This window comes from Salmo salar, chromosome ssa05, assembly GCF_905237065.1.
Source record: "Salmo salar chromosome ssa05, Ssal_v3.1, whole genome shotgun sequence".
NCBI lineage: Eukaryota > Metazoa > Chordata > Actinopteri > Salmoniformes > Salmonidae > Salmo > Salmo salar.
This window is the reverse complement of record NC_059446.1, coordinates 29,882,824-29,907,225: the sequence shown is the minus strand read 5'-3', so window position 1 is coordinate 29,907,225 and position 24,402 is coordinate 29,882,824. Positions and strand designations below refer to the sequence as shown.

At 43.9% G+C, this 24,402-nt stretch overlaps 1 protein-coding gene across 3 annotated transcripts; it reads right to left on the bottom strand.

The window, feature by feature from the left end:
• Positions 1-1,252: 1,252 nt before the first annotated feature.
• LOC106604571 (mastermind-like protein 1) lies at positions 1,253-20,147 on the bottom strand. Of its 3 annotated transcripts, XM_014199342.2 has the most exons (6): positions 19,265-20,124; positions 18,221-18,519; positions 7,839-9,212; positions 5,171-5,380; positions 4,611-4,749; positions 1,253-3,657 (listed from the first exon to the last, which is right to left on the bottom strand). In XM_014199342.2, exons 2-6 carry the CDS (start codon positions 18,497-18,499, stop codon positions 2,597-2,599), a joined length of 3,063 nt encoding a protein of 1,020 aa, XP_014054817.1. In that variant the 5' UTR covers positions 18,500-18,519; positions 19,265-20,124; the 3' UTR covers positions 1,253-2,596. The 3 variants fall into 3 exon arrangements, with proteins under 3 accessions (XP_014054817.1, XP_014054816.1, XP_014054815.1); XM_014199341.2 differs by having other exon boundaries at positions 7,839-9,206; positions 18,221-20,147; XM_014199340.2 differs by having other exon boundaries at positions 18,221-20,122.
• Between the last annotated feature and the right edge of the window lie 4,255 nt (positions 20,148-24,402).

Sequence of the window (24,402 nt, the reverse complement as noted above, 5' to 3'; positions counted from 1 at the left end):
TGTATTCTACACCATCTACTGCATCTTGCCTATGCCACACGCCATCGCTCATCAGTATATTTATAAGTACATATTCATCCCTTTACATTTGTGTGTATAAGGTAGTTGTTGTGAATTTGTTAGATTACTTGTTAGTCGGAACTAGAAGCACAAACATTTGGCTACACTCGCATTAACATCTGCTAACCATGTGTATGTGACCAATAAAATTTGATATATCAGCGTAGAGGCTATGCTATATACTCCCCTACACATTTGGACAGTGTCGCTAAAACTCTTAATTTCACTCTGTACTCCAGAATTTGAGATCAAACGTTTCATGAGGCGACAGTAAAGAACGTCACCTTTTATTTTAGGGTATTTTCATACATGTTTTACTGTTTAAGAAATTAAAGCATTATGTATCCAGTCCCCCCCATTTGAAGGTGTCATAGTTATTTTGGACAAATGCACATAGGGTGTTAATTTAGTCAATAGTTTAGTATTCGGTCCTATATTCCTAACACACAGACTACATCAAGCTTGTGACTACAAACTTGTTGGATGCATTGTCCCTTTTATCATAAGGGTAGAGTATGTTTCTGAGCACTTCTACATTAGTGTGGATGCTACCATGATTACAGAGAATCATGAATAAATAATGATGAGTGAGAAAGTCTGAGGCATTAAGATCATCATAACCCCCCCCCAAAAAAAGTTTGTCTTGGGGGTATGATATTTGTGCGTCTAACTTTCTCCCTTGTCATTATTCAGGATTCATTCAGGATTATCCGTAATCATGGTAGCATCCACATGAATGTAGAATTGTTCAGAAACAAATACGTAGGGGAGTGTATCAGGGATGGACAACTCCAGTACTCTGGGTCCTGATTAGTGTCAGTGACATGTTTTCCCCAGCACATCCCATTCAATTTCAAGTTAATAAACGTATTGCATTCTAAACCGGAGACCATGAACAGTTGATTTTGAGTCCAGTGTGTTAGGGTTGGGACAGAAATGTGTCAGGCTCATCAGTCCGGCCCCGAAGATTGGAGCTGCCCATTCCTGTGATATATGATGCAAAAATAATTACAAGGAAGGACAAGAAACCAGATGGAAGAAAGTCAAATCATCATCATGACTAAGTGGAATGGGATACATAGGAATACAGTGTTCTGCAGGATTCTACTCACACCTTACATTGGCACTTAATATTAAAATGCTTGTCAGTTACAATTCACACACACACACAAAACTAAGACAAAACACAGGGTCCGTTTCTAAATAACTATATTTACATAATACTCTTGTTTTACAGAGAACGATATTAAAAGTATGAAATACTTACAAAAATCCGCTGCAATATACATATAAAAATAAGATCTATCTTCAGAACAATCGGAAAATGCATACATACAAAAAATATATCGAAAAATGTACAAGGAGCCCCTGACACAAAAGAGGATGAACAAATTCAAACATCTCAACTTAAGTATCTGGCTGTACTGTCGTTCAAGGGAATGGAAAAAGATTGTCTGCAATGTGTCTGAAGGCAATAAATGTCCACTATTCATACATTATCTTATAGCTTGGTTAATAAAATGACAATGGACTGAATGTTTAAAGACAGTGATTTTAGGGTAACCATTTTAGAAACATGATACATACAAGCATCATTCAAAAGTGTTTTTGGAAGGTGTTGGGGGGCGGGGGTCATTGCACAACTAACAGAGGAAGAGTCTTGTCTCTTATAACATATGGGTCCACACTTACCAAATAATGGGCACTGGCTAACCAAATGAGTATGGCCGCCACAGTCGAGTCTCCTAGGCGCACCTCGTCATTGGTTTGAGAGTTGGGGAGAGATGGCACACGTCTATTTATTAGCAATATCTAGTGTATCACCACCAAAATTTGACATGGGGGAATGTGTTACTAGGTCACCTCTGCTACATAGAGCATTCATTTGCATTTAAGGCGGCAACTTCTAACAAAGCAGAGAACGGGTAGGGGGCATAGAAACCAAAATAAGCACCTCTACTGTGGTGGTGCTTGTTTGGTAAGCGTTGACAAAGTGTGTGTGCGATGTTTGATTCACCCTTGATTCAGTGGTTTAGTACTGAGTCAGAGGTTCAGTAGTAGTAATAGTAGCAGAGTTCTTTCTATACGTTTCCCAGTCCTGGGAAAATGCTCCAATAGGAATCAACACAGGGGTTTTGGTCCTGCACACCATCATTCCCATCCAATCATTCTCCTGACCTTATATACACAGTACACACAATACTGAGGATGACCGTCTCTTAGCCGTGTCAGAACAGTAACAGGATTCCATTAGTAACTCTCGCTGTTCCTGCCTTTCATTGGCAATTGGCTTGGAACACATACACCAGCATTCCATCTCACCAACTCATTGGATGAATCTCACTTGCCTGAAGGCTTCCTCTCCCCAGCTCCTCTCAGTCTTAATCTACTGATCTGAAAAGGCAAGGTGAACACAACATGGAAGACGGGATGCCTAGCAGACACTTGCTCTCAACCATCCGGCTCTAACATTGGCGCAGATGGAGAAGAGGAAGCCACTACAGACTATTGAGATTCTCCTGTTCATTAAAAGTCATCAGTGGTGGCTAGCTAAGAGCTCATCCAGATCGTCCATCCACTCCTGTGTGCTGCGTTCTTTCAGCAGAGAGTCCACCAGGTCACTCTCACCAGGGAAGCTGGGCAAACTGCTAGCCCCTGACCCAGTGTTGTAGCCAAACGGCAACTGCTGCTGCTGTTGTTGGTTAGAAGTTCTGTTGCCCTGGTAGTCTTGCTGTCTGCACTGGAGCCCCTGGCTGACCGAACGCCCCCCCTGCGGCTGACCAAAGGCACCCAGGTCGGGCAACACCCCCTGGCCTTGGGAACCCTGCTGCTGTTGCTGATTGGGTAAGACTTGCCCGGGGCCTAAGGGCTGCCCAAGGGAAACTTGGGTGTTGGCTGCAGTCCTTTGCTGGGCCTGCTGCATCATCTGTTGCTGGGCAGGGTTCATGGCACCCATGGGCCTGCCGTTGGCATTGGCACCGAAGGGGGTGTTGCCAACAGGCATCTTGTTTGGTATGTGGGTCTGCTGCTGCATGTGGAAGGCGTTGGGGTTGGCAAAGGCATTGGGCGGGAGACCGCCGTTGCTGGAGGGAGGCTGCTGGGCACCCATAGCTTGCTGCATGCCCTGCTGCTGCCATGTTTGGCTCTGGGTGCTCTGCATGGCGTTGGGCATAACACTGGGCATGTTGCCGCCAGGCATGGAGCCGGGTAGTCTGGCTAACTGCTGCTGCTGTTGTTTCAGCAGGGTGGCGTTGGGCTGGTTTTTAAGGTGTTGCTGCTGGGATAGCATGTTCTGTCGGTAGGGGGCGCCCATATTGCCTACAGGCTGCCTCTGCATGGAACTTTGCTGGGAGGGGTGCATGTTCATGTTGCTGTAGAGTACCTGATGCTGTAAGGCAGAGTCCATAACACCCACACAGGAGGCGAGGCTCATGTCTGCCTGGCTGGAGGGAGGGGGGACACCAGGAGTGGGGCCAGCACCACCCTGTTGGCCCATGGTCATACCAATCATGCCTTGTTGCGTCTGGGGGAACATTCGCTGAGCTCCGGGGGCGGGGCCTCCCAGCGAACCCACGTTGCTCAATGGCTGTGACGAACCTGCAGGGAGAAGCAAAACAAGAAGAAGTGAGTCACAAAAACATGACAAATTGAAAAGCTAACCTTTGAATTATAAAAACATGTGTAACTATTATGCAATCTTAATCAATAAACTCATTATAGGAGAAGACCAAGTCTCTCTCAATATATTTAAATGGCTTTCCATGCCTCCATATCTGTGTCATTATTTTTCATGAACGCAGATAGCAGAAAGGAACTGATATGGTCTAGCTACCACAATAAGTTCATGCCATTATGAGGTAAAAAGGACAGCGAGCACTGAGACAGCAGCTGTTCTCGCCAAAGACACAGAACAAAGGGCAAATGTATTCAGCAACGAGAGAACACAGACCTCATTACTAGTTTACCATTCAAATTAATCACACGGTAAGCAGCATTTGCATTGACGAGGTAATATTAGTGTACTGGCAAACAAAGTTGTTCTGTGTGAGTCACATCATTGAAGCAAACCTTCTGGCCCATGACCAGACATTTTCAAAAGGTGCCTATTCAATAGCAATGGGAAGTGCAAGCAGTGGTAGAGAGTTTAGCCGTGGTTCCAAAATCGCCCTCTTACCCCCTAACCTATATAGACCCGCTTTTTACATAGGTTATGGTCGATTTGTTTCAGGCTGTGGAAAGCGACTGGGTTGTGCCTGTTTATTCAGCTGGGTTGAAGGAAAATTCCAAAACTTTTTGGGTCGTCAAGAAACAAATTCACTGCCCTAGTGTAATGAATTAAAATAATATGGCTAAACATGAGAGGAAACTACATCTAGACAATTCAATGATCTGAAACCCATAAAGGGAAGTCAACGTCTGTACACTTCTGCCAGAACTCCAGTAAAGGATTGGATTAGAGCCCTACAAGCCCTTTTAAGGCCTTGGGAGTGTCTAGGGGGGTTGGGTTATGCTACATTGGAGGTAACGTGGTGACATAGGGTCTCATTTACCTGTAAACTGGGCGACCTGCTGCTGCTGGAAGGGGTTGTTCTGTGCCCCAGGTTGCTGGTTCTGTTGGTCCTGGTACTGAGGAGGGGGACGGGTCAGGTGCCTCTGGAGCTGCTGCTCTTGCTGCTGACGCTGTTTTTCCTGAAACACAGAAAACATATTAGAGCATGATTGTCATACATGCATATACCGGTGACTGAAATTCCTCCCATACATTCTCTTGGACAAGGATCAGAGATGGAAAACGCCTACTGTGAAACTGCCAGTCATATAACCACTTCTACATGCAGACAAATGGCTCCCCCTTGTGTATATGTTACTAATAGACAACATGTAGGGCTATGCAGCACTAGCAGGCACAGTCAGGTAAAACAGACAGAGATCCTGTCTCAGACTTTACATAGTAATAGGGCAAGTTGAAACCAATCATGTGAATGAGCCAGGAAGTCTGTTCTCTTTGTATTTTGTCGTTAGGATTGAGGGTGGGGTATGCTGCTCCTAGACCCTGATCCAAGACCCAAATTCTACCTACAGTAGATGACCCTTGACCCGGGGTATTAACCTGTTGGGCCATGATCAGCTGCTGCCTCTGGCCCAGTAGGAACTGTTTCTGCTGCTCCATCAGCTGCTGCTGCTTCACCGCCGCCTGCCCCGACAGGTAGGCCACGTTGCCGTGGTTTCCTGCCATGCCGTTACCGGGCCCCCCCAGCTGGGGGGCCATGGCGTTGCCAGGTCCAGGGCCATGCGGTGCGGCAGGGTATGCGTTCTGTTCCTGCAAAATTGAAATTGGGGAAAATTTTATAGTTATTCCACTAATGTCAATCAGAGGAAGAGGGAGTGAGACAGCGTTCAGTCTGAGGTAAGGCCTTAGGGGCCTTGTCAAACAAGTGGGGGGAATATGTTCACAAATAACATTTGATGTAAAGCAAAAAGCGTGGTTTGATGTAACGCAAAGGAAAAAGCATTCAAATCAAAGCTCAAGCTTTACCTAAAAATACTAGAAAAGTTGTGTCCATAATCAACACAGCTTTAAATGAAGACCGTGGTTGTACAACTTCAGTTTGAAAGTTCATAAGTTAGTTTATGGCCTCATACAAGTGCTTTCCTTGACCAGCTGTGAGAACCACAGCTCCATATTGGCAGTGTTAGCCTCAGCCAGTGTGCTAACCATCTCGCCATAGAAACATCTGGAAAGTTGGCCAGAGTTATCAGGGGCTAGCCTCAGGCCTCTAGCTCCGGCCGGGGGATATTCTGGGTCCGTCCACACACACACACACACACACCACAGAACACAGTTGAGTCAGGGAGATGGGGAGAAAGGGTAGGAAGAGCAAGAAGGGATCGGAGAGCCCCTTCTCGCGAGAGGAAAAACCCCAAGTGGGTTAACGGGGGGGGCTACTCCTAAAATATACTGGTGTGGAGGACAGGCGAGGTAAAGGGGGCGAGGTAGAGGGGGCTGCATGAAAGGCTGCTTTGTCGTGATTGTCCCCTCCCTGGTCCCCCCTCCACCACCACCCAACCCCCCATGGGAGACTGCATGCCAGCTCCTTAGCAACCAGCTGCTTGACCCAGACACACATGCTGTCCCCTCGAACCATGGGGCCCATGCCAGACTTGTAGGACCAAAATATAAGCTACAAGGACAGTGTGTGGGTTGTGTTTGTTGACTAACATAAAAAGCCTGCTAGGCCTTAGATCCACAATCAACTATCAGTCTACATGCAGTATGCCTTAAAGGCCCGAGTGCAGTCAAAAACATGATTTTTCGGTGTTTTATATACATTTCCACACTATGTTGGAATAAAACTGTGAAATTGTGAAAATTATAATGCCCTTTTAGTGTAAGAGCTGTTTGAAAAGACCACATAAAATTTCAGCCTGTTTTGGTGGGATGGAGTTTTGGCCTGCCTGGTGACATCACGTGGCCTGACAATTAATAGACAAATAAGAGAGTTCCAAACTGCTACGCCAATAACAGCTAGTTTTCAGTTTCCCCTCCCTACTACTCCCAGACAGTCCTAGAAGTTCTTGCTTGAGAAATGTCTCTTCGCTAAGAAGCTATTTTTGTTTCCCCATTGTAGTCACAGTCATGTACTTAATTGTTACCCAGAAATTACATGTTGACATATATATTACCAAATATAATTAAAACTATGCTATCCATTGGTGTGGTTCTTGACATGGAAAATTGTGAAAATAAGAGGTCTTTATTTGGAGCCGTTCTTTCAAACTAAAAGGGCAAGCTAGACGACTCCATTGCTAATTTTTAACAAGCCCTTATTGTTTGGCTTCAAAATGATACTCCCTCATTCACCAGCGTCGTAGCACTGGAGGAGTGTGTGTGTGTGTGTATGTGTGTGTGTTTTTGTACACAACATGGCCTTGGAATGTTCTTTGTGCCTCAGTTGTAATGCTATTCGCTGATGCCAGTATAAAACATGCTTTGGGCCTTCCCCCTGTTGGAAATGTTAATAGCTCTATTCTCCCAGTCAAGCCGTGTGAAATTGTGTTAGGCTTGGGTGATGACCATAACCAAGTCATGTAAGTGTAAGCCTTTCATATGCACTTGCTGACCTCTTAACTTTTTAACGGTTATTCAGAATACCAATATAGCCTAACACTTGATCTTTCCATGTGGATCCTTGACTCTTATTATTTTTTATTGCGGCACCTGTTATTCCCAGGTGGTCTCCTGTCCCGTTACTAACCAGGCCTGACTGTGAACAGGTGGTCTCCTGTCCCGTTACTAACCAGGCCTGACTGTGAACAGGTGGTCTCCTGTCCCGTTACTAACCAGGCCTGACTGTGAACAGGTGGTCTCCTGTCCCGTTACTAACCAGGCCTGACTAAACAGGTGGTCTCCTGTCCCGTTACTAACCAGGCCTGACTGTGAACAGGCGTGTTCAGAGTGGAATAGCCACAAGCATATTTTTTTACCCTGTTTTCTCCCCCGACCGGGCAAACGCTCCCCTACACCGGACGGCACTGGGCCAATTGTATACCGTCCTATGGGGCTCCCGGTCACGGCCTGTTGTGACATCGAATCCCAGACTGTAGTGGCGCCTCAGCACTGCAGTGCTTGACTGTTGTGCCACCCAAGACCCCGATCCTTGACTCTTATAATGAAACCTTTTTAAGCCTGCTTCATGAGATCAAACCTGGTCACATAAAAGTAATGGTTACACAATGAGCAGTCTTGTGAAAAAGTTCAGGGTGAGCTGTATTCTTACCTGGCCGTGGGGTAGCTGTGGTCTGAAGGACAGGCCTTGCTTCTGCTTCATCTGCTGCTGCTGTCTGAGGAGCGACAGCAGCACTGCCTTGTTCTGGCTCTGGGCACTGGGGGGGCCCTGCGGTGGCCCCTGGGCCGCAGCCTCATAGTGGGACAGGGGCTTGGTGTTGCTGTAGTTGAGCATGGCAGAGCCCAGGCCCCCGGGGCCTGCTGCTGCAGGGTGGCTAAGCGGAGCCCCTGGTCCTTGGGCAGGGTGGCCCAGCATGTTGGTGTGGGGGCCTCCGGGCTGCAGGTACCCGCCGGCCACAGCTTTGGGTGAGCCCTTGTTGGGCTGTCCGGGCATCATCAGCTGGGGCTTGGGGTTATTTGGGAAGTCCTGGGGGTAGAGGGAGGGGCTGGTGGGCTTCTCCAGGCCGTAAGCTCCCCCTAGGGGGCTCTGAGACTGGGCCGACTGGGGTGGCCAAGATGGACGGCAGGGGTGGGACCCAGGGGGGTGGAATTTGGGGGCTTGCTGTTGCTGCTGTTTCTGAGCGTGTTGCTGCTGTTGGAGCTGGGACTGCATCTGCTGGGCTCTCTGCTGCTGGGCGGCTAGTTGCTGGAGCTGCTGGGCAGGGGACAGGTCTTTGGAGACAGGCCCCGGGGGAAGGCGGTGGTTCTGGGGAGGGTGCTGCCTGGATGGGGGAGGCTGCTGGCTGAGGGGCTGGGGCAGGGCCGGGGAGGAGACGGTGGAGGTGGCCGCTGCCGGGAAGCTGGCGGAGTGCTGCATGGGTGGCCCCGATGACTTGGGCCTGGCGTGGGGCGAGCCGGCGCACGAGTCCTGCTCGAAGGCAGTAGAGGCCGGGGAGAACTCTGCCTTGACGCTGGCCAGGTCCGGAAGCAGGAGGCCTCCCTGTGAGGTACCCCCAGACTGTGCGCCCGTCCCAGGGGTGGGTCCGGCCAGATCAGGAGGATCCTTGCGGTCCTCGAAACCGTCGTTGAGGATGTCCTGGATGTCCTCATAGGCCACCGAGCGGTTGAGCTCCTCCATGAGCTCCGTCCACTCCTGCTCGTTGAGGTCAGGGAAGAGGCTGTTGCTGGCACCGCCCCCTGACGGCAGCATGCAGGGGAGGATGTCATCCATGGGCTCCTGCTTCATCTCTTTGAGCCGGAACTCCTGCTCCCCAGCGGCGGTGCCACCGGGTTCTCCACCATTGGGTATGAGAGAGTCAGCGCCAATGCCGTGCTTGGAGTCCAGGGGTGAGCGAGGGGGGATGCCGCCGTTGGACGTGCCATTGTCTAGGCAAGCCTTTTTGGACGGGGGGTAGCCATCGCTGAAGCCGTTGACCTGACCAGGAGAGCCAGCGCTCTCCAGCTTCCTTTTCACTGACTCCTGCAACTAGAGTAAATAACAAGTCAATAAATGTACAATGTCCCCATGTGGCTCAGTTGGTAGAACATGGCACCTGCGACACCAGGGTTGTGGGTTCGATTCCCACGGGGGACTAATATGAAAATGTATGCACTCTTTACTGAAAGTTGCTCTGGATATGAGTTCTGCTAAATGACTGAAACGTAAATTAAAACATTAGTACCATACAATAAACACATGCTGAAAACTGACAATGCTTTTGATTGAGATCCTTGGCACAAGTGGAGATTTTTTTAAATATATATATTTAAAGCAGGAATCCTTAGTTCTATCCATTTTTTTTTTTACTTCGAAATGAACTAAATATATCCATTGATTCTTGAATATAACTTATAAAACGCATCATGAGCTTAGTTCAACTGTCATACCAACAGAATCCAAAATATGAGCTTGTTTTTCTGTTTGTAAATAATATAAATGTAAACTGACGGTATTGCCTCAAAACATGGTTCAAACTATTATTTTAAAATGAATACATTTATAGCTATATATTTATAAGATCATCTTTGAGAACTAACAACCACCAAAATAAAAACTACAGTCAGGGAGAATCAAAAATGTAATGGCTTGGGGCCCACATTAATATTTTGGAATAATGTTTGAGTCACTCAAATAGCATAAGAACACATCAAAATGTGTAGAATTGTAGGAAAACAGCTTTCTCCGCTGCTGAAAAAAAATCACAAGGGAAACACTGAACTCACCGATTCCGCATGCGTTTTTCTGCTGCTCATTAAGAAATATGAGATTTGAGTCTTGGGGGTGAAGTTCGATGTGGGTGTGTTTTGTTGGCTTTAGCATACCCTGGCAGATACTGTTGTTTGTCCCTCTTGAAGTACGGTAGCAACATAGCCACTACCACTTCCTCAAAATAGTCATAATTAATCTAAGACAAATCAAGAAATCAAATTAATGTAGACGTTTTTGCCGAGGACGTTTTAGTCGCACAATTTTACATCTAGCTAAGGTGGTGTTAAAAGTTCCTTTAAAAATTGCATGAAAAATAAGTATTTTGCCAGAGTGTGCTTCTGTATGGCAGTGTTTCATAGTGAATCATGTCACAAAACATGTTGCAGCGGGACGCAAGATGCTTGCAAATGAGTTTATAATTTTGGAATATTGACAAATGGCAGTTGGGATGTAAGTGCGCATCGTCACTATCCTCATTTTACCCAGTAGGTGCTGCTATGTTTGGATAGAGCGCAATCCCCGCAGACTGTTCTCCATGCATGACAATTCTCCCTAGGCGTTACAATCCGTGTTGTAATCCAAACCCAATCCTCTTGTGGGTTAGGTCGTGACAACCTCATTACACAATTCTCATAAAACTCAGTTTTGGAATATACTGACTTGGACAAATTATCCTATTTAAACGTAAGTCAATTTTGACACTGGAGTAAATGTTTGACTAATATCGAAGCCGCCTAGGCCATTTTTAACTTCAGAGAAGTTGTTTTTTGCATTCAGTTGCCCTTTAAAAAGGGATAGAGTCAGATTAACTTTATGTATCTGCGTTAGAAGTAGTTTTGCAAGCCATTGCTAACTAGCTTACCAAAAAGACTGGAAGTCTATGGGTACAGCTAGCATGAAGATATGCTTAACGGTCCTGTAAACATTACACTGCTTCACAAGGAAAATAAAACCCCATTCAACTTTTATCTCTGTGTTGAGGCAAGTTCCCCATTTAAAATATTAAGCCCGTCGATGTCTATAGAAATTTAAATTGTCACAAATAAATAAGCGGCTACTTATCCCCAGTGGTGAGAAACAGACAGGAGTGCAGAGTATAACTGTCACTGATGGATTCAGACACAGAACCTTATGAGGTCAGTAATGCAACCTTATGACTTTATTTAGGTTAGCTTCCTGTGACTGGACTGGCAGCCTGCCATAAGGTATACAAGCCGTCTGCATAGTCAAACAGTCAAACTTGACATGGGTTTTTAGGAGAGCTTTACGCAGCTCTTGGCTCATATTCATCATGCAAGAGTGCTGATCTAGGATCAGTTTTACTTTTAAGATCATAATTAATAAGATTACATGGATGGCGGGACCTGATCGTAGTTCAGCACTGGGTTGTTGCCTATTTCACAAAGCGGGATCAATACGTTTTAGTCCCCCCCCCCATGCTAGAGTCTAGGGCTGACCCCAATTAGTCGACTGGTTTTGGTCGATAGGCTGTTGGACGACCAAGATCATTTTTTGGGGTCGAGCAGTGGCAAATAGATAGATATTTGATCCCATCTCAGTGAACTAATGCATTGCGGCGGCCTGGCCAAAAAGACAATTTATGCTTGATCCGAAAATGTCGTCGGAGGCACCATTTGGTGGGTATGACGCGATCGTGGAGCCTCCAGATGCTCGTTCCGCATCGCCATGCGACTCCCAAATGTTGTAACAATGCGGAGGTTTCTACATAGCTTCGCATTGACATGACTGATTGATGGCAGGTTGGGGGCTGCACATCCTGTATAAAACACAAACTCACTTCCTTGACAACAGCTCCGCACTTCTTCGCAAAGCGCAAGAAGTATGAATGCCCTGACTTCCGCAGAGGCCACATCACCATAAATGCTGCATGGCCAATGCAGACGTCTGACTGACCATGCAGCGCCCAGATGCACAATGCACTGCCCTCTCCAGAATGCGCACTCTCCAGCCAATTTGTGCACATTCATTGTTTCATAACTTCATTTTGTGAATTGTTTGCTTTTGATTGTTAGTGTATATCAATTGCCCATTACATATAATCACCAGTATTACATTAACCATTAATTCCTAATCTACAATGTTTGTTTGGTTACGGTAATTTCTGTTAAGGCTTTCAATATATTATTCCAGTCTTTTTACCGTTCTCATTGTCGGAGTGGATACATTGTTTGCAGAGCGCACAACCTATTCTACACTTGTTTTTCACAAGGTTTATTTAATTCCTTTTCCGAGTTACCAATTTAGTGATGGTCTTGTTTGACGGGCACCTGATTACGGATAGAAGTAGGCCTATAGTATACCAGGCCCACGCGCAAATGTAGGCATATAAAATGTGACATTTGGGGATCTAATAGTATTTCTGATTAGCTTAATGCACCACCAATGAGCTGTGGAGCTTCTCAAAGTAATGTTTTCTTCACCTCAAACAGCAAGAAAACAAAGTCTGTTTTTACATGCAGCCATTGAGAATGACAATAGTTCCTCAATGTATTTTTTTTAAATCTTTCCAGCTCTCTCCCTTTTGACAACCACTCAGAATGACAAGGGGGAAATGCTGTGCTCTGATCCAGTGGAAACCTAAAATAGGCCTACCTGATTACTTATCAGTACTCGACTTAGGTTCCGGTACTCATTTTGGTTGTTGGTACTGTTTATATTTAGGTGCAGGAGCTTCACAATACGTTTTAGTTCATATTCTATAAGAGCAACAGGAGCTCAAGCAGTAGAAATGTTGAGGTGCCAGTACTCAGCTTCGGTGAGTTCCTTCCCAAGTCAAGCACTGCTTCTTATCCCTTGCGCAAATAGCCTACAGCGGGGTCTATCCCGAGCTCACTGGCACAGGAAACTGAGGGCCCAGAATATTTTAAACAACATAGTTGGCAATGGCAATAGAAGTTACTTTATAGGTTTGTATCATTTTAATTTAGATTTGGATAGAATTTTGATTTAACCACATGACAATGATTGCGATACGAAGACGTTATTATAAATTAAATGGAACTGTTTCATGAAAATGTGCTTATGACAAATTGCCATTCCACATGAGAAAGATTGTCGACTCTTCGTGTAGCCAATTACAGGCAACTTCAGGAGAGTAATGGCAGAATCTGCGAAAGCCCGCAGGAAAATGGTTGGGTCAGGTTAAGGTTTTTTTCCTTCTAGATCTCTGTCTCCCTCGAGGCATTTGTCTTATTTCATCAAACAGTAAGCTTAAAGCATCAGACAACCTCAATGCATATAGTTGATTTTATTAAAACACAGGGTGTGTCTAGACATGGAAAAATACACGTTTAAAAATGTTGACCAATCAATTTAACAGATTACTTTTGGTCAACCAACATTTTTGTTTTGTTGGGGAAAGCCCTACTAGAGTAATTTCTCCATTATTTTGCCAGGCTATGACAGAAACACTAGCCAACAAAATGTACGCTCATCTCATCCGAATGCAGAGGCCAAACCCCAGACTGACATCCTAGGCAACCAGATCCCCTCAGGTTTACCCTCCTGTGCTGAGACATTTGAACGTACTGGGGCAATCCGCGCAGATTGTTTAATCACGCTTGTATAGTACTGTGCACTTTTAAAGTGGAACTGACAGCATTTTAGCAACATGAAATTTCATTAACATCTGTTCATATACACCCAGGACGAATGACTATTTTTTTACATTCTGACAAGTGAGCATTTAGATATGGTAATTATAACATTTCCACAAATTCTTAGAATACGTAATTCCCAAACATTCTAAGGCATTTGCGAAAATTCTATACCAAGATATAGAGTGGGAAAGCGGCCATGCGTTTCTACAATTAAAAGACACCGGAGAAAAAAAAAAAGTGGCATTTCCGACTCCGACTCTCGACCCCGCCCTGTGCAACTGGGTCCTGGACTTCCTGACGAGCCGCCCCCAGGTGGTGAGGGTAGGTAACAACATCTCCACCCCGCTGATCCTCAACACTGAGTCCCCACAAGGGTGCGTTCTCAGCCCTCCCCTGTACTCCCTGTTCACCCACGCCTGCATGGCCATGCACACTATTTATCTGTGTACGTACGCATGCATGTAACCTCAGCAAAAAAAGAAACATCCCCTTTTCAGGACCCTGTCTTTCAAAGATAATTCGTAAAAATCCAAATAACTTCACAGATCTTCATTGTAAAGGGTTTAAACACTGTTTCCCATGCTTGTTCAATAAACCATAAACAATTAATGAACATGCACCTGTGGAACGGTCGTTAAGACACTAACAGCTTACAGACGGTAGGCAATTAAGGTCACAGTTATGAAAACTTAGGACACTAAAGAGGCCTTTCTACTGACTCTGAAAAACACCAAAAGAAAGATGCCCAGGGTCCCTGCTCATCTGTGTGAACGTGCCTTAGGCACGGTACAGCCACCTGGTTTCTTCACACATCGCGCTGACAGAAATAAGCATCTCTCTTGAAAGAAGAAGGGCGGGGATGTATGCCTTATGATTAACCTCTTCACTATAGGGGGCAGTATTTTCACGGCCGGATGAAAAACGTACCCAAATTAAACTGCCTCCTACTCAGACTCAGAAGATAGGATAAGCATATTATTAGTAGATTTGGATAGAAAACACTCTGAAGTTTCTAAAACTGTTTGAATGATGTCTGTGAGTATAACAGAACTCATATGGCAGGCAAAAACCTGAGAAGAAATCCAACCAGGAAGTGTGGAAATCTGAGGTTTGTAGTTTTTCAAGTGATTCCCTATCCAATATACAGTGTCTGTGGGGTCATTTTGCACTTCCTAAGGCTTCCACTAGATGTCAACAGTCTTTAGAACGTTGTTTCAGGCTTCTACTGTGAATTGGGAGAGAATAAGAGCATATGGAGTCAGATGACTGAGAAAATGACATGAGCTCAGTGGCGCGCGCTCACGTGAGAGTTAGCTGTGTTCCTTTTCTTTTTTGAAGACAAAGGAATCGTCCGGTTGGAATATTATGGAAGATTTATGATAAAAACATCCTAAAGATTGATTCTATACATCGTTTGACATGTTTCTACGAACTGTAATATAACTTTGACTTTTCGCCTGAACTCACTGCGCAAGCACAGTGGATTTGGATTACTCGACAGAACGTGCGAACAAAATGGAGGTATTTGAACATAAAGGATGGACTTTATCGAAACAAATGTACATTTATTTTGGAACTGGGATTCCTGGGAGTGCATTCTGATGAAGATCATCAAAGGTAAGTGAATATTTATAATGCTATTTCTGAGTTTTGTTGACTCCACAAAATGGCGGGTTTGGTTGTGTGACTGAGCGCCGTACTCAGATTATTGCAAAGTGTGCTTTCGCTGTAAAGCTTTTTTGAAATCTGACACAGCGGTTGCATTAAGGAGAAGTGTATCTATAATTCTTTGAATAACAGTTTAATATTTGATCAACGTTTGAGTATTTCTGTAAATTGATGTGCTCATTCACCGGAAGTTTTGGGAGGCAAAACATTTCTGAACATTGGATATAAATATGAACTTTATCGAGCAAAACATACATGTATTGTGAAACATGAAGTCCTATGAGTGCCATCTGATGAAGATCAAAGGTTAGTGATTAATTTTAGCTGTATTTCTGTTTTTTTGTGACGCCTCTCCTTGCTTGGAAAATGGCTGTGTGGTGTGGTTTTTCTTGTCTAGGCGCTGTCCTAACAATCTAATGTTATGCTTTCGCCGTAAAGCCTTTTTGAAATCGGACAATGTGGTTGGATTAACGAGAAGTGTATCTTTAAAATGGGATATAATAGTTGTATGTTTGAGAAATTTGAATTATGAGATTTGTTGTTGTTTTGAATTTGGCGCCCTGCTATTTCACTGGCTGTTGACGCTAGCGTCCCACATACCCCAGAGAGGTTGACAACATAGGCAGCTCACCGCTCCTTTGATCTGGTCTCTCACACTTTGTGCGCTGGCTGTGCCGAGCTGTTTAGCTTTAGAGAGAGAGAAGAGTGTGCGCATGGCTCATCTGATCTGGCCTCGTCTCTAACCCCATCACTCCCCCGGAGGAGAGAAAAGCTAGTCTAGTGACTCACTCCAGTGCTTTATGAACCTGAAAAACTGGTCTCTGTCTTCACCCTTTCACTCTACCCTCTCTGCCTCCCCCACCCCTTCTTCTGAGCAATCACCGCCATTACCCCACCTACCACAGACCCAAGTCACATGAAACTAATTAACATGTGTATAGACGGAGGAAGCCCTACAACAAAAGAGCTAGTGCCTGAGCCATGGAGGGGAGCATGCCGAATTCCACACCCCCGGACCCAGCGCTAAGATAACGCCCGTTTTTCCTTTGAAGCCACCGGCGTGGCCACAATGGGCCTCCCTGGGATGTGCAGGACTGGAACGGAGCAGCGGGCCAGTCTAACTAAAGGCTGGGGGGGACAGTTTATAGGACAAGCTTTAACCTCATACTGACTGGCCAGCCTGAAGCTGAGCCTTGTTAATATGGCACAGAGTGACTGAACGAAAGATAGGCTAGGTAGCTTGCTAGCCCAGTGCCAGTCACAAGTGGGCTAGATAACACTGCTATTCATGACTGGAATTTAGATCAGTTTTAGTAAGTGACATTACTCCTAGGTTATAGGGTTCATCAACAATGGAATGGAGAGTCAAGTTCTGCCCTGTGGCTTGATACACACACACACAGCTATACCGTGGCATTGCATTGTGTGGATCAGGAAAGGGCACAGAGCAATGATGAGTCAGAGGCTCAGAGCATTAGGCTGGGGGTGGAGTTGTTTTTTTCTAATACCCCTGAGTCATCATTCATTCAGGGGGTAGTTATATTGTCCTAATGCAGCTGTTGCCCAAATGGTGGGAGGCAGTCAATTCCTACTGGGCTGTGACTGAAGCCTGGGTTGTGGAAAAAAAAAACATTTTAATATTTCTCAGAGACTTAAAGCTGGAATCCTTGGTGAAACTGCCCTGTCAATTTGGGATATTATGACAAAGTTACTGCAAACAACAAACACTGTCCCCCCCCCCGACATAATTGAACGTGCGATAGAAGAGCAGAATATGTACAGCAATTTGTTTTGCCACACTTCTCAACGCAACTCTTCTCCGTTTCGTCCACAAATCAAAAACAATACCAAATGTGCGGACAGTGACACTGTTTCCCCTAATGCAAATTCCATCGTTAAGAGGGGTCACAGAGGCAAAATGCTTCAGGTGGGGTTCATGGCAAAAAAACAAAACTGTCCAAATGGATACTGCCATGGTAGGTAGGTCAGACTGACAAGAAACCAAACTGCATGAAAATGTATTCCATCCTACTTTCCCTACCTCCACAACACATGTAAATACAAGACTGTAAATACAAGAGGTCGCCAAGTTGCCATCTGTAATTCAATTGTTCCTTTTCACTTTTTGGTTTCCCTCGAGTATAACATATGGCAGGGATAATTACTACAGGGTCAGTAGAGGTAAATTGAGCAAACAAAAATGTCCCCCAACACCCGATAGAGCCTTAATCAACACTGAAAACAATGGAGGCAGCACGATGGTTGATTATAAGTCCATTGGACAACTGGAAGATTGATGAAGAAAGAAACAAGCCTAGATATTATTAGAGAATGTTCTCGGTGTGAGCACTCACTGAATACTTAGCTACTTTTTCGAGCCACAAGAGAGAAGCAGTATTTTAATATGACTCAGCCTTCTTAAAACTTGTTTATCCCACTTTGGCTGCGCTATCAGCATTCTGATAATTTAGAGATCCATGACAACTCTACAAAATGGCTGTGACTAAACATGAACTTCAGTGCCAACAATACATGGACCACTCTAGTGGACACCTCACTGTGTGACACATAACTTCGACAGTATGCCTTGTTGAAAAAGTCCTTTCCATATTCTGTTACATTAACATTTATGTTTGAACTAATATAACGGAAAAATTAGTTTCACCACAGTAAAAAAATTGTGGAATTGTGAACATTGTGCCCCAGCATGCCAAAGGCTGCCTAGTAAACACAGCAGGACAACAATGAGAACATGTGACAGCAGCCACCCAGAATGCACACAGGAGCACACATGATACTTGCTACAACTCTTATGTGGCAATCACTGCACATGGAGCACACTGCAAATGATAGCAAATAATGCTCTTTCCTAGACTTGCAATCACTGCACATGAAAATTACTAATTTAACGCATGAATGCGCAAATAAAATAACTGCCATGAAGCTGTTATCAGATTTGTGGTGCATTTGCATCCACTTTCTGAAATGGTCACTTACCGCAATCAAAGTGCTGTTTCTGCTCTGCTCGGACGTCCCACCATCCCCTAGGTCTGCGTTGTTGCCCCCGGTCCCTGACCCTCTCTGAACTGCTTGGTCGGATGTTGGCTGTCTGTGCTTACTCGACCGCTTGGCCTTGGTTTGCAGGCACCGTTGGTGCAGTGCAAAGGTCTGCTGCCGTTCCATCTCCAGCCGCTCCCTCGCTGTGTTGTCGTAGCGGTTCTCGCAGCTGGTGTTATGCCTCCTGAAGAGCTCGATTCGACGGCGGAGTCGCTCCATCACCGCACTGTGTCGCGGCACTACAAAATCGGCCATCATCAATAAAGAGTGTTTTAAACTCTGGACTCAGGTTTCGGCAGTCCGGATAAAATGCTGAATTTGCTCCTTTTCAGGGTGGGCGTCTATACCCGGTACCCTTTTACAGAGTGTCAACTAATGTTACTGCTTCCATAGTCGACCTTTGTCTTACTAATAGACTTTAGTCACAACACTCGGAAAACGCACGAAAAAGACGATTAATAAAATCTTAATCAACTGCCTAGCCAGCAAGGTAGATTGTGCACCGTATCTGTCACATCATGAAAAATATTGCCACTAATAACTGTCTGGCTAACGTTAGCCAGCTAACTAGCTAAAGGCCCCAGCATTGGCTAGTTCGACAAATTCGCAAAAGCTCATTCACGCCTTGTCTATATGAATGAAAAAGTTTCAATTAAACTCATGTATCTTTAATATACTAAATAAATTAATTGTATCACAGATACGCACGTCAAATATCATTAGTTGAGACACTAATCTAGCCAAGTTACCGTTAGGTAGCTGCTCACTAAAACGCTAGTATGGGACTTCCTAACATTCCTCTGGTCAAACATCCAAAGTTTGTGCGAGAAAAGCCCATAACTTTCACTTTAGCCGCTACAGTAGCTATCTAACATTTAGCTAGCCATCGCAAAACTAAACCGTATTAGCTAGAACAAACATTTCACCGTGTAAGATTGTTATAGTTTACATTACATATTTTAAAACATCTTACTGACTACTTACCCAACTTTACGTAGCTGGTTAGCTACCTGTTAGCTACAACAAACACTCCAGTCTCATTGTGAAATTCAGTTACCGTTAACTAGCTAACGTTAGCCATGAAGTTAGCTAGCTAAACCAAGTGACGCTGAGTGTTTCTACTAAGCTAGCTAACTACTGTAGCTACAGTAACTTACTCCGGCAATTAACTTATGCTAGCTAGGCAGGATAAAACGTCAAGTTACCGATTACCACCGACCTACAAAACACTAAAAACGTTTGCTTGGTAATAACAAAAGTGCGCACAACTTGACTTGCAAGCCAAATGTTGCCTGTGTTCTGCCTGGCAAGCTGGTCCTTGGTGTAGATCCAAATAATGTGACTTGATAGCTAGCAGCCAACTGCAACAATATACGGATGTAACGGTGTTAGCTAGCTAGCTAGCTTGAAAACCAACTATAACAAAGCATGATACCCAGACTACTTCCTCCAGTACTGCTTACAGCTAGAAACACACAACCCGAATCTGATGCAGTTAGGTCAAATGCAAAACAAAAACAAATTGCGACAACAATCAAACTCTGCCCCTCTTTGCTATTTCTATTGTTTTCCAATGGACAGGCAGATCTTCGTCGCCATTTTGGAACAAGTTTTTTTCCTTTACTTTTTCTCTAACCTTACGCCTTGCAAGACAGTAGTGTTGCCAAAGATACTTTGTCGCTGTCCCCACCTCATTGTAACGATTGACAGTGAAAACAAACAATAGAGAGACCGTGGCATTTGCATGAATTTACAGTTAAAATGTACAACCTTGTATCCTTTGAAAACTTGTGAAAGTATGGCACAGTCAGACAGACTTCAAGTAAGCTCAACTAACGAATAAACACTCTTTATTGGAAGAATGTGTTGTAACTGATAAGTATGTACATCAAATCGCCACACTGGTGTCAGAAGTTCGATGGCACCTGTGAGTCCATCAGAGAGGCATGTACATGTCAGGGACTTGGTATAGAGAAGTGTGGCGAATTGCTCTCCGCAGGGCAAGCGGCACGGATGCACCAAGTCTGGAACCAACAGGACCGTGAACAGCTTCTACCCCCAAGCCATAAAACGGACCCTTTTTTGACACATCACTTATGCTGCTGCTACTGTTAATTATCTCTCCTGTTGCCTAGTCACTTTATTCCTAGTTATATGTACATCTACCTCAATTACCTCGTGCCCCTGCACATCGGCCCGTGTATATAGACAGCCAACTTATCGTTACTCATTGTGTATTTATTATTACTTCTCTATTTTCTTTCACTCTGCATTGTTGAGAAGGGCCCGTAAGTAAGCGTTTCACTTTTAGTCTACACCTGTTGTTTACAAAGCATGTGATGAATACAATTTGATTTGAAAGAAGGCAATAATGAAGTAGCCCTTGTGGTAAGCATGAAGTTTGCCCACGGGTTGCGAGAACAGGGGTGTATTCATTAGTCACAGACCGTAGCAAAAACGTTTGGCAACGGAATCCGGGTAATGAATACACCCCAGGGCTCATTGTTCGCTACATTGGTGTCAAAAGTGGGATGGAATGAGGCCATCGGAAGCACGGGCAGACGTACTTGGATCCTGAACGATGGTAAAGATATATGTGTAAATGTTGTGGGCTATATTTGCTCCTGTTTGTTGGTGGCCCACTCTTTGATGGCAGCTATGCACATCTGACAATAGGGATTTGGTTAGTTACTTTCTAAATGTAATCTGTCAGTTACATGTCCAAAATATTTAATCAGTAACATAACTTTTGTATTACCCAAACTCAGTAATGTAATCAGTTTAGTTTCAGTTACTTTTGGATTACTTTCCCCTTAAAATGCATTAGAATAAGACAAAAAGGATCCATCAAATGCATTTTGCGTCATCAAAATGGTCTCTAACCTGTGGTCAGACTCGTTTAGGTGGAACAAACTTTAATTTGCGCCTTTTTCCAATGCTGAATTGAATGTCATTGATTAAACAGAAAGGTGTTATGTTTTTTTCCGCAAACATCCTTTCTGAATTTAGGCATTCATGATAAAGTCATAATCTCGTTTTTCTAAAGTATATATAATCTGATTACAATATTCTTTCTGGTAAAGTGCAGCTAATTGATTAGTTCGTTTTTTGTAATCTGCAGTGCATGCATAATCAGTGAATTCAGAGCGCTGGAATTCCAATTGAAGGTGTTAGCTACCCACGTTTCAAAAATGTTCTATGAGCCACACACACGGGTAAACTATGCTTGTTTGCACAATGACAGGTTTAGCCAGTGCTTAATTTGTAAATCGGGAGGTGCCGGAACAAAATGTGAGCGCGAGAGTGTGCGACCTGGGGAGTTCTGAGGTACAGGAACGCATGATTAAAAAAAATAAACCTTTATAATAAAGCATTGCATGCATATCATCGCATTTGCGTAGTGGCATAGAGCAGTAGACTAGAGGCACTTACAGAAGTTGCACATATTGGGAACATTTTTAGTAGCCTAGGGTCTGAGGAAAATGAGTGCCCCTGTGACAACAATTTTGGACCCCCTTGTGGCCCCCCTAAATGTGGAGTATGAAATAATTTTTACATAACACATTTTTTTTACATCTGTTATTAGACAGTGGCAACTCGGAACACTAATGATTATGAACATGGTCTTTTGCCTGCTAATGCCTGCAATGCAGTGCAGAAAACGATATGACAACAATAACGTCTAATGTAACTGGCCCCTCTAACAGTACAACTGGCCCCAGCTTGGCCCCCCTAGTTGAAATGGCCTAGAACCGCCACTGAATGTTGCGCAAACCATAAACCCGGGCTGAAAATCTACTTTCTGACATGACATTTGTTTGTGGTGGCAGGATAATTAAGGAAGAGGCAACTCGAATGATCTCTGATCGCTTTTATTATAATTTTTACATTGCAAAAAGTGACAATTATTTTTCATGCCTTGCGAGGTACCGGATCCGGCATAAATAGGTTCCGGAACAGTCAAAACGGAGAGGTGCAGGATCCTGTTCCGGCTCAAATTAATCACTGGGTTTAGCTACAAAATCATTGCTTGCTTGTTAGCTACAGTAGCTACCAAAATGTGTTAATCAGAAAAGGGATTTACTCATGTCAAGCTTTGAAATATAATCCATCCACAACTAGACTAATAACATAAACTGACAATATTATGGTCTTAACATTACATAGTGTACAATAAATCAAAAGGAACTGTAGAAACATGTGGCATTAAATGTTTACCTGGTCAACATTATACATCTTTCCCGATCGCTCATTCCATGTTTCACTTCAGGGCGGGAAGAAGGCCAACCAATCACTGCCAAAAAGGATGCGCATGCGCAATTTGGCATAAAGTATGCCAAATTAATGCAACGCAATTAATGCAATTGCATCGATTTTTTTTGTGTGTGACTAAGACCAGGACTATATTTAGCATATTTTTCCTCTTAGTTTCTTGTCCCAGGTTATAGTCTAGTCACATTGCAAAATACTATTGATTGTAGTCTGGATACCAGTCTTTTTACTTTGCCCCTTGGCAAATGACAGGATTGGCAGGTTGTACAGAGACAGGAACCAGGCTACATTGTGTGATCATTCTCTATGTGGATCCCCTCTGGAAAAACCCACTATAACCAAATCCTAAATCTGCAGCGGAAACAGAAACAAAATTGTCTTATGGAGGTCACTGTGGTACACTGTAGCACTGATAGAACTCTCCCAGCCCCTGCCAAGGCCTCAGTTGAACCACCTATTATGTGACATTTTTATTTTACCGTTATTTTACCAGGTAAGTTGACTGAGAACACATTCTCATTTACAGCAACGACCTGGGGAACAGTTACAGGGGAGAGGAGGGGGATGAATGAGCCAATTATAAGCTGATTAGATTACACAATTGAAATATGTTCATCTGGCTTTCCAAAATAGCTTGACTCACAAGACTAGAGGCAACAGGGCATAATAGTTTGTTACACTAGGGTCTATTTTAAACCATTCAGGAAAAGTTGTGGCAAACTGATTCTGTAAAGAAACCTCATGTCATTTTGTTCAGGGTCAAATGCACCCTTAAGCATCTCTAATCAGTCTTCAAGCGCTGATAGCATGTGATCATGCTGTCTGGTTACAATACAGGATTACTTGAACAGCAGATATGTTTTACCTCTAGTGCCATAGATGTAGAAATTGCTCTGAATGCGAGACCATTGATTCAAAACAGAGCTCTTTTGAATTAGATTGTAAACTGAATTATAGCTGACAAGCTTTAAATACGAACATAACTCATTACATTAATATGAACACAATTCATATATTCATTACATGTATGAATAATGCTCATATTACATTAATCACACACACCTGCAAATGAAGAGTACAACCAATTAGAAATGTGCAGTGAGCAAAAATGTAGTGTAATCAGACCCCATCCCTTTTTCCACTTTGTTACATTACAGCCTTATTCTAAAATTAATTGAAAAAAACGTATCTACACACACAATACCCCATAATGAAAAAGCTAAAACATGGCTTTAGAAATGTTTACATATGTATTGAAAAAAAATAACAGAAATACCTTATTTACAAATATTCAGACCCTTTTCTAGGAGACTCTAAATTGAGCTCAGGTGCATCCTGTTTCCATTGACGATCCTTAAGATGTTTCTACAACTTGATTGAAGTCCACCTGTGGTAAGTTCAATTGATTGGACATGATTTGGAAAGGCACACACACCTGTCTATATAAAAGGTCCTACAGTTCACAGTGCATGTCAAAGCAAAAACCAAGCCATGAGGTTGAAGGAATTGTTCGTAGAGCTCCGATTGTGTCAAGGCACAGATCTGGGGAAGGGTCACAAAAAAGTCTTCAGCATTGAAGGTCCCCAGGAACAGTCCCCAAATACAGGTGTGCCAAGCTTGTAGCGTCATACCCAAGAAGACTCGAGGCTGTAGTGGCTGCCAAAGGTGCTTCAAAGTACTGAGTAAAGGGTCTGAATACTTATGTAAATGTGATATTTCATTTTCTTAATAAGTTTGCAAGGGATCTGAATACTTTCCAAATGCACTGTAGTTCTAAAATAAGCAGCATCAAACAGCCTGGGCATAATATCTGCTTGGTGGAATGCCGATTAATACCAAGTGACAGGCAG